Below are 16,564 nucleotides of genomic sequence, written 5' to 3'. Positions count from 1 at the left end.
CACTTCGGCCCCTTGGGTTTTTCCTGGTACCAAAATCGACACTGAGCCTCCCCACCCAGCCCTCCCCCCGGCCGAGGTGACAGTCTGCTGCATGAGGAATGCTGGCGAGGGGGTGCCTGTCTGGTGACTCTATGTGCAGTTCAAAAATGTATGTCTTTGTCAGGTGAATAGATTACGAGACCCATTTCCCCACAATTCATCAACAGAAACCTGGAGGGCTTATGTTTCCAGACCGGGCGGCTTTGTACGTGGTAGCAATTGAGGACAGACAGTACAAGGACTTCAAAATCCACTGTAAGTCACCCTTTCATTCTCTGCTGGGCTTTTAGGGGGGCTTTGCGGGGGCGGGAAGCACTTCAGAGGGCTGGGCGTGAGTGGTCAGTCTCGCGGACACAGCTGCTGTGCCTCTGAGGAGTTTATACCTGTGACCTTTTCTGGATTCTTCTCTCTGGATGTTTTCCTCTGGTCCCAAGGGTGGGGTTTCTACAGAGAGGAAATAAGAATGTGGCTGGTGGGAGGTAAAGTGGGGAGAGAATGAATGCCGTGTGGATGGAAAGTGAATGAAGCAGCAGAAGCTGAGGTTTTTTTGCAGAGCCGGCAGGTGGCTGAAATCTACTAAAGGTCATTTCTCCCTAACATCCACATAAGGACAGGGAGGGTCTCCAGCCAGGCCAGTTGTTTGAACTCTGCCTTTGTATGCCTGAAATCTGTCAGCATAGCATTGGTTCTCCTTCATATAAGTAAGATACAGAGGGAGATGAAGGCTGAGCATGGGGGTGGGGGAGCGCTGGGCTGGGGGTAGGGGCTCATCCGAATCTGTGCTCTTTGTGCTTAATCAGTTGAAAAGGTGCTCTCTTAGAAAAAATGTCCCCCACCCCCGCATAACTCTCCAACATTTTATCTGATCCCCAAAGAGTTGTTTGATTCTATTTCATTTAAAGAGTGACCATTCTCAAGGGATACAAGCCTGGTCCTCCATGTGTTTAAACGGATTATGCTTCCATAAGGTTTAGAAGGACAGGGAAGCCTGGCGTGCTGCAGTCCAAGTGGTCACAAAGAGTCAGACATGACTTAGCATCTGAACACACACACAAGGTTTAGAGACAGACTTGTGTCCTTAGCCAGAACTAACTAAAGCGACAAAGTGCGAAGACCACCTCCCCACCTCCACACACACAAGTGAGTATGCACACGATCCAGCCCTCCCCGCAACCCCCGCACACATACAAGTGAGCACAACCCCAAGCGTGAGCAGAAACTCCAAACAGTCCAACAGTCTCCGCAGATTTGGGTTCCTGCCAGCGCAATGCTAAACACCCCTCGTCTAGACTCCCTGTGACAGAGAGGTTCCCAGATCGAACAGACTGGCTTCCGGCCCCCAGAGGCTAGGACTCCAGAGTCCAACAAAGTCTGGTCGTTGTCTGTGCTGCTGGGCTGTGCCTCGGAGTACATGCGTCCACCTGCATCCTCACCTTTCTGGAAATATAAACTCAGAGCATGTTGAGAGCCAGGTCAGGACAAGACAGAAATGGGACATTTGTCTGAGCCCTCCCGCCCATCTGGCGTCATTTCTAACGTTCAACGAACAATGAGAGGTAGGAGGTTAGATGATAAAGCTTTGAAGGTGGCCAGTTCTGGCTTTGCATCCTCTGGGTGACCGTGAACGAGTCACCTAACATCTCTGAGCCTCGGTCTGAGATAAAACTCCCCCAGCCTATAGACATGTCAGGAGGATGAAGTGAGACAATGTATATAAGGGGCGTGACAGTTGTTGATGCCGCACGTGGCAGCCTGGATCTGGTCCCCAATTGTGTCATTAAGCTCCTTCCTGCCTGTGGCCCTGGCCCTGAGCCTGACTGCCGAGCTCGCTGGCCTCCAGAGGCTCAGAATCTAGGCCAGATGCGCTCTCGTGATAGGTTTCAGAAACAGCTGAAAGGCAAATGTTGATCAAATGCATGAATAAATAGGACATATTTTGCCCTGGAGCTGTGTGGTTATGCTGCCTTTGGAGTTTTTGCTGTAACAGTATAAATTGTGTTTGGAGGAGAACCTACAGGCACATTCTTTGTTCTCACATGCTCTAAACTGATTGAACTCCGACCCTCGGCTAGGCGCTTTAAGGAACTTCCTCGTAGTTTAAACGCAAACAGATCTCACCCTCCTCCTTGTCTGGATCCTGGTCGGGACCTTGACCTCATGCACCTTGCCATGAGGACTGGATCAGCCCTGACAGGCCCTGGTGCACTGGCTCCTACTCAGGTGCCAGCCCAGGACCCTCGGAGACCATGGGATTGAGTCTCCTCCTGCTTATTGCAATTTTCATACCATCTGAAAAAGAAAAAAAAAAACAAAACTGAAAGGTAGCCCCGTTTCTTCTCTCGTGGAATCTCTCCAGTCTGTCAACAGCATTCCCCCGCAAACTCAAAATCAAATGCACCTTTACATTTTATTTAACATAGTTTCCAAGTTTTCTATTTAAACATGTCTTTTTGAAAATGACCTGTTTCTGTTTTTAGGAAAGGAAGCAAGCGCATTTAGAAATCTGTTTTAAATAAACAGAGATTTTGGTTACTCAGAGTTCTAAATCCAAAGTGAAAGCATAAAGGTTGCTGGTTGCTAAGGGAACAATTGTAAGCAAATTTCTGATGGCTCAAGAACCGGCTAAAAAAGAAAAATCTTAAATAGGGCAGGAGAAGGAGTTGTGCCCAAATCCCTTTCAGAAAGAAAATTGTTGGGAAAATAGTTTGTCCCCTCCCCGCTCCCTCCTTGCCCTTCTCCTCCCCTCTTTTCTCCACCACACGCAACATGGGAACACAAAAACATGAGTGAACTCAGCAGTTGCCCTCAGTTTGCTCACACACACACACACACACACACACACACACACACACATACACAGAGATCACTGGCGTGTACCAGGCTCACAACGCACAGTTTGTTGAGTGAATGAACGAGAAAATGAATGAAGGAATAGAAGTAAGCCAGCAAAGGAATGTACAAAGTGGTGGTGGTGAGAGCAGCAGCAGCGGTGCTGTCGACTTAAAACAAAGGCATAAGGTGAGAGCTATGAGTCAAGTTTTATTTGGGCCAATATGAGGGCTGCAGCCTGGGAGACAGCACCTCTGGCGGCTCTGAGAAACTGCTCCAAAGACGTCGGGGGAAGAACAGTATATATGTGATTTTGGTAAAGAGGAAGTACATGTGGTCAGGCACGTTTATTTTTTTAGAAAGTTTCTGCTGGTCTTGTGAAGCTTCTGCTAGTCACGAGAAACGGTCGTCACAATGAAGGACGTTAGTGTTTTTCTACATATAAGGAGGTACTAGAATTGGGCTCATAAAATCAACTCCTGAGAACATCTATCTGAAGACCTGTCCTGCTAGCTTTCTGGAGCACAGAGTGCCTCGTTTCTGCTCTCCACTCTGGACTTCTTCAGGGGGTGTTGGAGGGCAGCCGCCGCAGCAGCACGTGATTTAATCCTTGTAGAGGTAGATGGCAAGCACCCATGGCAAGTGCCAATATGTGGTTGGCAGTGATTTAGTCGCTAAGTCATGTTCGACTCTTGTGACCCCATGGACTGTAGCCCACCAGGCTCCTCTGTCCTTGGGATTTCCCAGCAAGAATACTGGAATGGGTTGCCATTTCCTCCTCCAGGGGGTCTTCCCGACCCAGGGATTGAACCAGGGTCTCCTGTATTGCAGGAAGATTCTTTACCAGTGATCCAGTGAGGGTTCCCAGACAGAGGTGCAATCATTAATTTTTTTTTTAACTCTGAAGATTTCTAGAATCTCAAAATTGGAAGGAAATTGGGTAGATATTCCATGTGATTTTCTTACCCAGTAGTTGACTCTAAAACATGCTGAGGGTCAGAGGATGGGCACTGGCTTCCTGGCTGATGAGAAGATGACAAGGGACCTCTTGCATAGAGATGGTGGTGCCTGTAGCTGGAGGCTTGGCGGGCAGGACCTCTTGGAGGGTTCAGGTGCTCTCCATGAGTTTCTCCACCACCCTGACATCCAGAGCTCTATTGCCTGGCTCTAGCCTATTTTACACAAGGAGTTGACTTTGATCTGAGAGCCTAAAATATATTAAACTATTATACACACCTTCCTTTCTATCTGGAGGAAGTTGTCAGTGGTGCCTGGTGCCACCTGCTCTGTTTTTCCCCGAGGCACCCCCACTAGTTTCTCTAGCAGAGAAACTCAAATTACCGGGGCCAGGACAGGGATGGGGGATGTAGCTACCAATCTCTCCACTGAGCTTGTTTTCCAGTACTTCATATTCCTGTCTTTGTTTTCAGGTTAGTATTTCCTCTAATATATATCCATTCTGTGCGTAAGCTCATTGGAAGAGTTCTACATCTTTGATATTGTGATCTTTTTCATTTCCAGCATTTCCATCTCACTGATAAAATTCTGCATCTGTTCATGCATGTTTTTTCTGCATTAGATTCTTTAAAATATTTATTAAAGTATTTGAACCTCCTTGTTACATTTTCCCAATACCTGAGCTCTGAGTCTGGTTCTATTGACTATTTTTCCTTTTGGTAATGGGTCATATTTTTCTTCCTTTTCCATGTGTCTTGTAATTTTTGATTAATGCTGGACATTGTGAGTAGTGCTGGACAGTAGAGACAGATAAATAATTTATGCCCAGAGAAGAGCATGCCTCTTCCTCTACCAGCCCATTCAAGTGGGGATTCTAGTCCACCTAGTCTGGACTAGCTGGTAGGTCTGGACTTGGTTGCTGTTTCAGTTACATTCAGAGCACCATGGTGTGGTCCTTTTCAAGAGTTTGTTTCGATCCATAAACTAAATTTCACAGGTCTTTTGTTATTATTTTTGAATCCCTAGAAAGTTAGCTAACCCTTTCCTGGTGGTTGATGACCCTCACTCCATATTCACTCATTTACTAGATAAGACAATTGCAACAAAAAATTAATATGCTTGATGTGCATCCTCACCCATGCCTGCTGCACGCATGGTAGAGAAGCTAGTGGGAAACGCATGGTCAGTGGGAAGGAGAGGAAAAAACCCTTATGTCCTAGATAATCTCTCACTGAATAACTGGAGGTAGGGCCATCTGGCCGGGAAGATCAGACATAAATTAACCAGGTGTTGTGAAGCAGTGCAGGCATTGAATGTTTGGGAATAAATTCATTAAATTTAATTCATTCATTTAAAAAAAACCCAACATTATCGGTGGACCTGTACTGTGCCAGATGCTCTGTTGCAGGTGCTGAGGATACAGAGGAGAGGGGTTCCACAGGTGGGAGTGGTTGGAGATGTCACAGTGGCCATTTGAAGCTTTAAGTCCATTTGAAAATTGGACTGCAAGGGACTTCATAGATCGTGGAGCCCAAGGATTACCAACTGGTTGGAACTGCCTATGTTGACTTGGAAATCCCATCTCCCTGGGGCCCAAATCTGAAGATTCTGATTCAGTAGGTCTGGTTATGGTCCAGGAATCTGTATTCTAAGAAGTGTCTCAGATGATTCTGGAACACAGAACCAGTGGACCAAACCCCTCACTTTACAAACAATTCAGAAAGAAGGGGGCCAAGCTGCCAGGGTCACAAGCTTGGTTGATGGCAAAGCCAGAGCTCAACCATGTAACTACAGTAACTATCACATCTCAAGGGCTTTCTCTGTGCCAGACCCTGTTGTGAACCTTATATATATCATCACATTTGATCCTCATAACAACCCTAAAGAGCAACTATCATCATCATCATCTCCATTTTTAAAAACTTGTTATTTTATATTGGAGATAACAATGGGGCGATGGCTCCAGGTGCGCAGTAGGGGCACTCAGCCGTACATATACATGTATCCATTTCCCCCAAACCCCCTTCCCATCCAGGCCGCCGCATATCATTGAACAGTGTTTCCTGTGCTGTACTGGTGATCCATTCTAAATATAGCAATGCACTCATTGGAAAAGACTCTGATGCTGGGAGGGATTGGGGGCAGGAGGAGAAGGGGACGACAGAGGATGAGATGGCTGGATGGCATCACTGACTCGATGGACGTGAGTCTCAGTGAACTCCGGGAGTTGGTGATGGACAGGGAGGCCTGGTGTGCTGCGATTCATGGGGTCTCAAAGAGTCGGACACGACTGAGCGACTGATCTGATCTGATCTGATCTATGTCCATCCCCAAATCCCTTAATTATCCCTTCTCCCAATCCTCCCCCCGCACCACCGCATCCCCTGGTAACTGTAAGTTCATCGTCTCTATTTTAAAGAAGAAACCAGCTCTTCAAGAGGTTAAACTCTTGCCTAAATTTGCACAGCAAATAAACAGAGCCAAGATTTGAAGCCCAAACCCAGGATTTTAACCATTTCACATGGACTCTCAGATACACTTTCACAGAGTCTTAACTTAAAGCAGGGCGGAGGGTAAGAGCAGATGTGTAGCGGTAGGTGTCTTGAGAAAGGGTTTTAAAAAACGTGTGTGTGGGTGTGCATGTTTTACCTGGGTAAGCATGGACAACTCTTTCCAGATTCTAGCAGGGGATCTTCTCTGGAGCTGTCGACACACTTCCCCAAACGTTGAGTGTTAGTTGCTCAATTGTGTCTGACTCTTTGTAACCCATCAACTCTAGCCCACCAGGGTCCTCTGTCCATGGGATTCTCCAGGCAAGAATACTGGAGTGGGTTGCCATTCCCTTCTCTGGGGGATCTTCCTGACCCAGAATCGAATCCAGATCTCTCACATTTCAGGCAGATTCTTTACTATCTGAGCCAACAGGGAAGCCCCAAATGTAGATAGATAGGTTAAGTTGGGAGTTTGGCTCCAGCCTCGGCTATAGAATGGGAGCTGACTGGCATCTAATCCTCAAGCCAAAATTGCACAAGTGCTTGCCCTCTGGGAGATGATTATTTTCTCAGCCTCTTCTTTCCGAGGAAAGTCTTTGTGTGCCCTTGAAAAGATCCTGAGTAAAAGGAACACAGCATTCCCTGGCCGTTCACGCCTCCCTCATTTCACCCCCATCTCCTAAAGACACAGAGGGACATAAGTTTCCTATGGTTCCATTTGTTTGGTGAACATTTAAAAATAATTTAATCCTGTAAGATTTAAGAGAAAAGCAAGTCTGCTGCTACGGCTAAGTTGCTTCAGTTGTGTCCGACTCTGTGCAACCCCATAGACGGCAGCCCACAAGGCTCCCCGTCCCTGGGATTCTCCAGGCAAGAACACTGGAGTGGGTTGCCATTTCCTTCCCCAATGCATGAAAGTGAAAAGTGAAAGTGAAGTCGCTCAGTCGTGTCTGACTCTTAGTGACCCCATGGACTGCAGCCCACCAGGCTCCTCCGTCCATGGGATTTTCTAAGCAAGAGTACTGGAGTGGGGTGCCATTGCCTTCTCCAAAAGCAAGTCTAGTTCAATGTATTTCTAAACTCCTCTGAGTAAACGAACAAGTGAGATTCAGCCACCCAGTAACTAGACTCGGCTAAGGGATCCTCAACCTCCAGATCTAATGCTGATGATCTGAGGTGGGGCTCACGTAAAATAGCAAAAATGAAGCACCCAACACATGTAATGCACTTGAATCATCCTGAAACCACCTCCCCCAACCTTGTCCGGGGAAAGATTGTCTTACATGAAACCGGTGAAAGTAAGAGTCACTCAGTCATGTCTGATTCTTTGCAACCTCATGGACTACACAGTCCATGGTATTCTCCAGGCCAGAATTACTGGAGTGGGTAGCCGTTCCTTTCTCCATGGGATCTTCCCAACCCAGGGATCGAACCCAGGTCTCCCGCACTGCAGGTGTATTCTTTACCAGCTGAGCTACAAAACTGGTCCCCAGTGCCAAAAAGACTGGGGACGGCTCTGCACTGTGGGGCAAGCAAATGGCATTCCTGCTTGCTTTCACGACTGTGTTGGTGCAGCCAAAGGGTTAGGACACAGGGTTTGTCCCTCAGCGCCATGATTTCCCTGCTGTGGGATACTAGCCCAGTATCCCACATGCATTTAAGCCGAGCGCCAGCTGCTGCCAGCCCCATTTTCTCATCTGCTGTATGGAGGTATCCTCATGCGGTTGCTGGGGAGAGTCAGTGATGGGTCCGGCCAGGGCTGGGTGATCAAGCAGTGGTACCAGTGATGATCGTCATTTACCAGTGATCTGGCACCATCATGGACTTCTTGGTGGCTCAGATGGTAGAGAGCCTGCCTGCAATGCATAAGACCCAGGTTCGGTCCCTGGGTCGGGAAGAACCCCTGGAGAAGGGCATGGCTACCCACTCCAGTATTCTTGCCTAGAGAATCCCATGGACAGAGGAGCCTGGTGGGCTATAGTCCATGGGATTGCAAAGAGTCTGATATGACTGAGCGACCAACACTTGGACCATCAGACTTGCATTCATTGACTTCCAACCCTGCACCCTGAATCCCTGATTAATGCATCTTATGAGCAGCCCCTGGGGGCAAAGGGGCACTGCTGGGCTGCTCTGTGCCCCACCTGGGGGATATGTCTCACGGGATGGGTCCTAATGAGGACATTGTGGTGTGTGAAAAAAGCAAGGCCTCTGCTGGACACCCCGGATCCCCACCTCACATTTTGCAGTTGAGAAAGTGGATGATCAGAGAGGCTAGGAGATTTGCATGAGGGCATGGAGAAGGAAATGGCAATGACAACCCACTCCAGTGTTCTTGCCTGGAGAATCCCAGGGACGGGGGTGCTTGGTGGGCTGCCATCTATGGGGTCGCACAGAGTCGGACACGACTGAAGTGACTTAGCAGCAGCAGCAGCAGCTGGCTAGTAAAAGACGGCACTGGGATTCCAATGGCAGCCTGTTTCATGAACCAGGAAATCCCATGTTTCTTTCTGCTTCATGAGAGCTTCAGTAGGTGGGGATGGGAGGTAGGAGGGAGATGGCTTTATAGCTGTGGGGCAGGATGGAGCCGAGGCAGTGGGGTAGAAATGGGGACGGTGGAGGAGAGAGTTCTTAGGAGACGCTGAGGCTCAGAGAGAAGGGAGGAGAGCAGATACAGAAGAGTCAGGAATCTGGGTTCTAGTCCTGGCCTGACAGGAGTCTAGCTGTGTGACTTCGGTGAAGTTTCTTACCCTCTCTGAGCTTCACTTTTCCTAACCCTGAATCGGGACCTGTGCACATTAGATGGTGTGAAGGACCGTTTGGCACCTTGTGAAACTCTCCCCCAGGCAAGCACCTCTCCTGTTGTCAGACCAGGGAACACAAGCTGCCGCCCACCCTCTAGGACTCAGGGGGCCCCAGGGACTTCTGGGGGTCCCGCTGCTGGCCCTCACATTTTGCTCTGTCCCCACAGGGTGGGAGAACGTCTATGGCTTTGACATGACTTGTATTCGGGACGTTGCCATGAAGGAGCCCCTGGTGGACATCGTGGATCCAAAGCAAGTGGTGACCAACGCCTGTTTAATAAAGGTCTGCAGATGCATCCTGCATGGGCCTGGGGGTGAGGGAAGCCTACTGTGCCACGTGGATGCTCAGGCCTGGGGTCAAAGCTACGCAGGCTCCTGCAGGGCCCTAGGCTGTGAGGCAAGGCCACCTCGGCTGGCCGGAGCCTCTGGCAGCCCAGGGTGACCAATGAGAGCAGGCACTGGCCCTGAGCAGAGCTGTCGAAAGAGGGCCAGTGGACTCCATGGTGGCACAGCTGGGGGGTGGTCAGTGCGTGTCTCCTGGTGATGTGAGCGGGGGTGTGTGTCGGGGGAATGGGAGCATCAGAGACAGAAGTCCTGGAGGCTCAGGTCGGGGGAAGCCCCCCTATTCGGAGCAGGACGGCGGCTTTAGGGAAGAAATCCCAAACCTCAATCGGCTATGCAGTCAGCGTCACACTCCCCCGCTTCCAAGCGTACCTGTGACGTGGCCGGGTGGGACTCACCGCATCCTGGGCTCCCTGGTTTGTACACGGCTCCACATCTTGTCCTCCATGGCTTTCCGTCTTCAGTGCAGATGGAGAACTGCTCACCAGGGTCCTCCCCCAGGGCATTCCTATTACTAAATATCCAAACTCGCCAACTGTGCTGTGTGCGTGTACACTCAGACCCCATAGACTGTAGCCCGTCAGGCTCCCCAGTCCATGGGATTCTCCAGGCAAGAACGCTGGAGTGGGTTGCCATTTCCTCCTCCAAGGGATCTTCCAGACCCAGGGATCGAACCGGCATCTCTTGTGTCTCCTACATTGGCAGGTGGCTTCTTTACCACTAGTGCCACCTGGGAAACCCCTTTGGCGAGGGTACCAATAAAAGCGCTTCGTGACCTCCCCACCCTTCCAGCCCCACGCTCCCCCTGGAGGTGACCACTGTCCACACAACAGGTTAACCTTTCCAGCCCTTTGTCTAAGTATCTGCATTTACATATGCTGATCTGTCCTCCAGGCCCAAGGAGAACTCCTGGTACTTGAAAGCCATCCGTTTCACAGGGTTCAAGTTCACTTTTTAATCAAAGAATCTGGGTTCACTGTGTCTCCAGCTTCATTGTGTCAGTTGTCCTGGGCCCTCCCCCCAGCCCTCATTGTGCTGAAACACACCTGCCCGCTCTGGTCCAGTGAGCATCACTGCAGTTCCAGGAGCTCTGGTGGGTGGGACAGGGAAGAGCCCAGGGCCACTGGGGGAAGGGGAGGTTCCTGCAGGGTGAATGCAAACCGCGGCTTTGTCCAGGGGAGAGCAGTCAGTCCCCAGTCCCTGGTCGCTGTGTTCCTCATAAGGAACCCTTGTCATCTTGGATTTAGAAGGGACCCTGGAGGACAGATAAAACTAGGCGAACCTCATACAGGTCCCATCAGATAAAGGATGCTTCCCTCTCATCCTGCCTTGGCCTCGCGCTGGAGGGTTTTGCCACCTGTTACCTCTGCCGGTTCCGAGTCCAGGCAGGACTCATGATGAGCAAACGTCCTTTTATTTCTTCCCACCAGCCCCTCTGCCCATGAAGCTTCTCCCTTCTGGCCTAGGAGGTCCAGCAAACTATCATGTGCTTAGTTGCTCCGTCCTGTCTGGCTTTTTGCGACCCCATGAACTGTGGAGCCGTGGGGGTCTACAGGACAGACTCCTCCGTCCATGGGATTCTCCAGGCAAGAATACTGGAGTGGGTAGGCATTCACTTCTCCAGGGGACCTTCCCAACCCAGGGACTGGACCTTACCATCTGAGCCACCAGCGAAGCCCAGGTCCAGCAAACTACACTCCAGATAATTCACCCATGGTGCAAAACATTCCTGCAAATATTGTAGCATGAGTGGAAATCACCTGGTGCCGTTGAATTTGCCCAAATGGCACACGGCAGCTGCATGGAGCCGTTAAGCATTTTCCCACAGGGGATGAAATTCCTTCCCAGGTCACTCTCTGCCCCTACCGGGCAGGGGTGGCCACAGCCCTTGTGCACGCCCACTGCTGGTCCTGGACTGGCCTGCTCTGTCTCCCCTCCTTCCTCTCCCCCGCCCAGCCAGGAACAGGCCAGGGTCTCTCCGGAGTGCAGCCTGGGGCTGGAGGCATGGCAGAAACCGGAGCTCCGGGCCCTCCCCGGCCAGTCACCTTCCTTCCTGTGCTCTCTGAGAAGGGCAAGGTCGGCTGTGTTTGCTTCCGCCACCAGGAGAGCCGTCCATCAGCTCTTGCTACTGTGCTCAGCACTGTCTTCCCGGGTCTGTTGGGAAAACAGTTGCCCTTCTTCACACACTTAATTGCTATTTTCATCGCTATTAACGTTGCGGCTTGTGACACTTGATGATAATTAAGACTCTGTTTTGACCAGCCTTCTGCTCTGAGACGTCTGTTTGTAACATGACATAGTGGGGACAGCAGCGGCCTGGCTCCTCAGAGTCACCGATGCCTGCGGAGCCCTGCGCCTGTTGGTGTGGCCTGAGGCCTCGTCAGGGGTCCCCCTGGGGTCTCAGAGCTACTGCTGCTGCTGCTGCAGAAAGAGGAAGCTTTCTGGCAGAGGGATCAGGGCTCCGGGGGGCAGGTGATGGGTCTGACTCTGGAGACTTTGAGTCTAAGAGGAGGGGGGATCCGACCCAGAGGGCCTTGTGTCTATGAGGCACAGATGGCAGGGCGGAGGAGGGGCACTCCAAAAGAGCAGCTGCCCCTCTGTCTTTCCCGTTTTAATGAATATCAGACTTTCAGTCTGGACGGCTTTTGTTCCTGCAGAGGCCCCTGTTTAGAGGCAAATGTCTGGAGGACCTAGAGAATGCTGTCAGAGCACTGACATTTTGTTGATGGACATCTGAGAACCCCATAGAGACAGAATCCCTGATAGATGGGGTGGTGTGTGTGTGTGTGTGTGTGTGTGTGTGTGCACGCGTGTGTATGCGTGCATGTGTGCTCTTGTGCACACTGAGAGTGGTGAGGAAGTGAGGGGAGGCCAGAGAAGGAAGAAACCAAGTCCAGGTGAGTCACACAGCGTACTTCCCAGGTTGCTCTCTGGGTCCAGGCCCAGAGGCTGGGATATTTATAGGTGAGTCCTAGAAAGTTCTGGAAGGCTTTAGATCCAGGGAGCGGCATAGCCTGAATCCATCTTAGGTTGGTGGGTTGGTCTGAACCCACTTCAATATTCTTGCCTGGAGCATCTCATGGACAGAGGAGCTATTCTTGCCTGGAGCATCTCGTGGACAGAGGAGCGGAGGGCTACAGTCCATGGGGTCACACAGAGCTGGGCACGACTGAGCGCACACAAATGCACACTGAAGGGGAGGCCTGGGGGTGGGTGGGAGGGAGAGTCGTCAGGCGGGAAGACAGTGTCAGGAGGAAAATGATGAGTTTTAGGGGCCAGGTCACACACCGAGGGTGCACGGACCATCACGTCCGGTCCCCGTGTCTAACGAGCTCTGGTCTGATGGTGGGGACAGGGGCAGAGGCGGTGAGACCGCTGAGCCGAGCCAGAAGCAGTGTACAAAGACCAGGCTGGGCTGGTGGCCAAGGGGCACAGGCACAGGGACAGGGACTTTGGGAGGAGCCTGGAGACAGGTGGGCTGGCCCCAATGGAGAAAGAGATGGAGAAGCTAGTGAGTGTAGACACCATGAGCCCAGCCCTGGAGACTGAGCTGAAGCCCCCAACAAAAACCCAGTTAAGCTCTGGTGCTCTGAGAGTTGTTGGGTGGGAGGGAGGGACCTCCAGACGCGTGCACGGGAGGGATGACCAGTGGTGTGAGCTGACAGGTGCTGCAGCTAGACAGGCTTCCCGATGGGGCAATGCCCAAGCTCACAGGGTGGCATAGAATGAAGGACACCGCCGCCACCACACCCCCGGCCGCTGCACTCTGGTCCCAGGTGGAAAGGACACGGATTCTGAGAGCGGCTCAGTGGGGGAGGGGCTTACCTGCCTAAAGGCGGTAGGAGCCAGCAGGGTGGTCCTTGAGGTCAGAGGCTGCTAGAAGTGGGGCTTCCCAGGCATCACAATGGTGAAAAAGTCCACCTGCCAGTGTAGGAGATGCCCGCTCGATCCCTGGGTCAGGAGGCAAATGAGCCCACACACAGCACACAGCTGCTAGAAGTAGGTCCCCACTAGAAGGGACCCCCTAGGCTAGAAGTTGTGGCCAACTCTTTCCAGCCCCATGGACTGTAGCCCACCAGGCTCCTCTGTCCAGGGACTTTCCCAGGCAAGAACACTGGAGTGGGTTGCCACTTCCTCCTCCAGGAGATCTTCCCAACCCAGGGATCGCACTCGTGTCTCAAATCTCCTGCATTGGCAGGCAGGTTCTTTACCACTGGCTCCACCTGGGAAGCCCCAGTGAGGAGGGAGAAGGAGATGAAATCATGACTTAGGAAAGGCCGTTTACACAGGAGAAGAGAAAGTTGGGGGATCCATGTGAGCAGGAGCAGGCATTGGCTTGTTCTGTGGGTGGAAGATACAGAGGCTGGTTTTGAAGCAGGACCTACTGACTGGAGACGTTGGGGAGGACTGGCCGCCTGGTAGGCAGTGAGCAAATCCTGCCTGGGGGTGGTCAGGTGTCCAGGGCCACTAACTTCCTGGGGATGCTCTTAGGGCTCACGCATTCCCAGGGTAACAGGGGACCAGCTTTCTGACTCCGCTGGATTCTGGATGCCTGACCTGGCCTCACAAGGACCTTTAGTCTTTGTTCCCCATCCTTAGGCTCTAGAAGCATAGCATGGCTTATCTGAAGTGATGTCACCGACATCAAGGGCCCCCACAGTCCCCAACACCTGCAGTCACTTCCTTTTCCCAACCAACAGGTCATTGGGTGTTGAAGCTGCCACGCTGCACCGTAATGGGGCTCTGGGCTGGCTGCTGACTTGGCCTCACCTCTGCCTCTGTCCACCCTGTGGAGGCAGGACTTGGTTTTGAAGGTCCTGGGATTCCTTTCTTCATCCTAGAAACCTGTAGAGATAAAAGCCTCTTTGTCTTTCCTCCCCCCTCCCCTAAGACCCCTCTCTCCTACTTATTCCCAGCATCTTCCATCATCCGGGTCTCAGGCACACCCTTGGGAACCATTTCCAGGCACACAGGTGTCTGTCTGGCTTGCACAGAGCTTTCAGGACAGAGGTCCCTACTGTGCAACCCAGCAGTTAGACCTCACCGAAAGTGGTCTGGATGCCTGGAGAGCTTTGTCCTGTCTCACTGGAGGTGGCCCACGTCAGGTCAGCATCCTCTGCACAGAGAGAACACCACACTGCAAACCGTCATTCATGACTCCTGCTGCCACCCAAGATTGATTTTCAGTCACTTCCCGGCTGAAACTGTTAGAGTTATCAGTTCTTTGTGTTCTCCATTCCCAGCTAGAACTGAAAAATTCTCACCTCTTATTTCCCCGTTTTATGTATTTAACTGTCCAGCTGGTGATAAATGGTCAGCAGACTTCCCTCGGCTCAGCCTGTGATTGTGTGGGCTCGGTTCTCAGTGTCTCTTGTTGATGGGAAATGAGTAGTCCAGCTCTGCTGGAACCCAGGAGGGCTTGATGGAGCAGGTGGCTGCTTTAATGCAGTGGCTCTGGGGCACCCCACCTCCCTACCCCACCCCTTGGAATTTGCCCCCCAGTACGAGGCTTCCCAGGTGGCGCTAGTGGTTAAGAACCCACCTGGCAGCACAGAAGACATGAGACCTGAGTTGGATCCTTGGATCCTGGAGAAGGAAATGGCAACTCACTCCAGTATTCTTGCCTGGAGAATCCCATAGACAGAGGAGCCTGGCGGGCTACAGTCCATGCAATTGCAAAGAGTCGGAGAGGACTGAGCAACTGAGCATGCACACATGCACGCACTGAGCAGACTCCACCCGAGAAAGGATGGGGGAGCTTGTGGTGGGTGGGCCTGGGACGTGGTCCCAAGAAATGTGACACCCAGGGGAGTCTGCGGTCTATAGTCTCCCTGGGGGATGAAGCCTCAGGCGGGACCCAGACCCGGCAGAGGTGCTGACCCGCACTCTCTCTCCTCTGGACTGCAGGAGGTGGACATTTACACGGTGAAGACGGAGGAGCTGTCCTTCACGTCTGCCTTCTGCCTGCAGGTACAGCGCAACGACTACGTCCACGCCCTGGTCACCTATTTCAATATCGAGTTTACCAAGTGCCACAAGAAAATGGGATTTTCCACAGGTGAGCCTCCTGCTGGCCTTCCAGACCCACCTGGCCTGGTGCCCAGGCTCTGTAGGATGTGATCTCCCCAGCCTGGACGTGGGGCAAGGGCCGGGGGGCATCAGCCAGGGATCCTCACTTGGCACCTCGCAAGCCTCTCCAGTCCTGGAGGAATGCCACAGTTCTGGCTGCTAGAGGAGAAGGTAAAAAACTGTAGCAGCTGTGGCCAGCGCTGAGAGCCAGTGTCGGGTGGGCAGGGGCAGGTGTTGGGGCTGCCTTTTTGAATGCATGCTTATTCATTTAGTGTTTCCTGAGCACCTGCTGTGTGCAGGAGAGGGTATGGAGGGGAGTGAGACTTTCTTGTGGCAAAGAGCAGGCAAGAGACTTACCTTAATTCCTCACAGGAGGGCTTCTTCCAGAGGTGATGCCTCTGACCACCAAGTGGAGTCCTCTGGTTTCCATCAGCCAGGCCAGCCCTGGTGCCTCCTCATCCCGGGAAAACCAGAGGACCCTGGTCCCAGTCATTATCAGCCGCTCCCCTCCCTTCAGCCCACAGGGAGTAGGATATTTCACCTGGACCTTGACAGATGGGTGGGACTCAGCCTTTCAGTGGTGAAGGGTGGGGCAGTGGGGCTGAGGAGGAGCCCGCTGGAGGATCCTGGCTGTGACTGGAGGCCAAGGGTGGAGCCACATGGCTGTTTCTCCCTCTTCCATCCCTGGGATATGCCTCCCGAAGGGCCCGCCCACCCTGCTGCCGGAGATGAGAAAGTCAGGGGGCAAGGGTTCTCTGGAAAGAGTTCTGTGTCTCTAATGCCTGGGCTCCAGCATTGTAGCTAGCTCCCAGCTGGGGTCTTTCTTTCCCTGAGATGGTCTGTTTCTGGTGGGTGTCAGCATAGGGTTTGATCCAGCGTGTAAGAGATGTCCTACCATTTTTACCAGCTGGCATGGGTTTGGCAGTCGGGTTTACTCAGACCCTCTGCACTCTGACCACCGAGGAAAGAGTATTTCCTCTTTGTGTTTAGCGACCCCAGATGCACAGAAATAGATTAATCCTGACTCCTGGC

The 16,564-nt window shown here is 52.0% G+C and overlaps 1 protein-coding gene across 2 annotated transcripts in view; it reads left to right on the top strand.

The window, feature by feature from the left end:
• The window catches only part of PRMT8 (protein arginine methyltransferase 8), a 70,843-nt gene that overhangs the window by 47,308 nt on the left and 6,971 nt on the right, over positions 1-16,564 (top strand). Inside the window, exons 6-8 of one of the 2 annotated variants that reach the window (XM_070790286.1) lie at positions 207-294; positions 9,289-9,404; positions 15,434-15,521. In XM_070790286.1, coding sequence (XP_070646387.1) covers positions 207-294; positions 9,289-9,404; positions 15,434-15,521 — 292 coding nt within the window. Of the gene's footprint in view, positions 1-206; positions 295-9,288; positions 9,405-15,370; positions 15,522-16,564 lie in introns of both variants that reach the window. The other variant, XM_070790285.1, reaches the window with a different exon arrangement.

This window comes from Bos indicus, chromosome 5 (genome assembly GCF_029378745.1).
Source record: "Bos indicus isolate NIAB-ARS_2022 breed Sahiwal x Tharparkar chromosome 5, NIAB-ARS_B.indTharparkar_mat_pri_1.0, whole genome shotgun sequence".
NCBI classification, from domain to species: Eukaryota; Metazoa; Chordata; class Mammalia; order Artiodactyla; family Bovidae; genus Bos; species Bos indicus.
The sequence above is the reverse complement of the archived record's forward strand: the minus strand, read 5'-3'. Positions and strand labels throughout refer to the sequence as shown.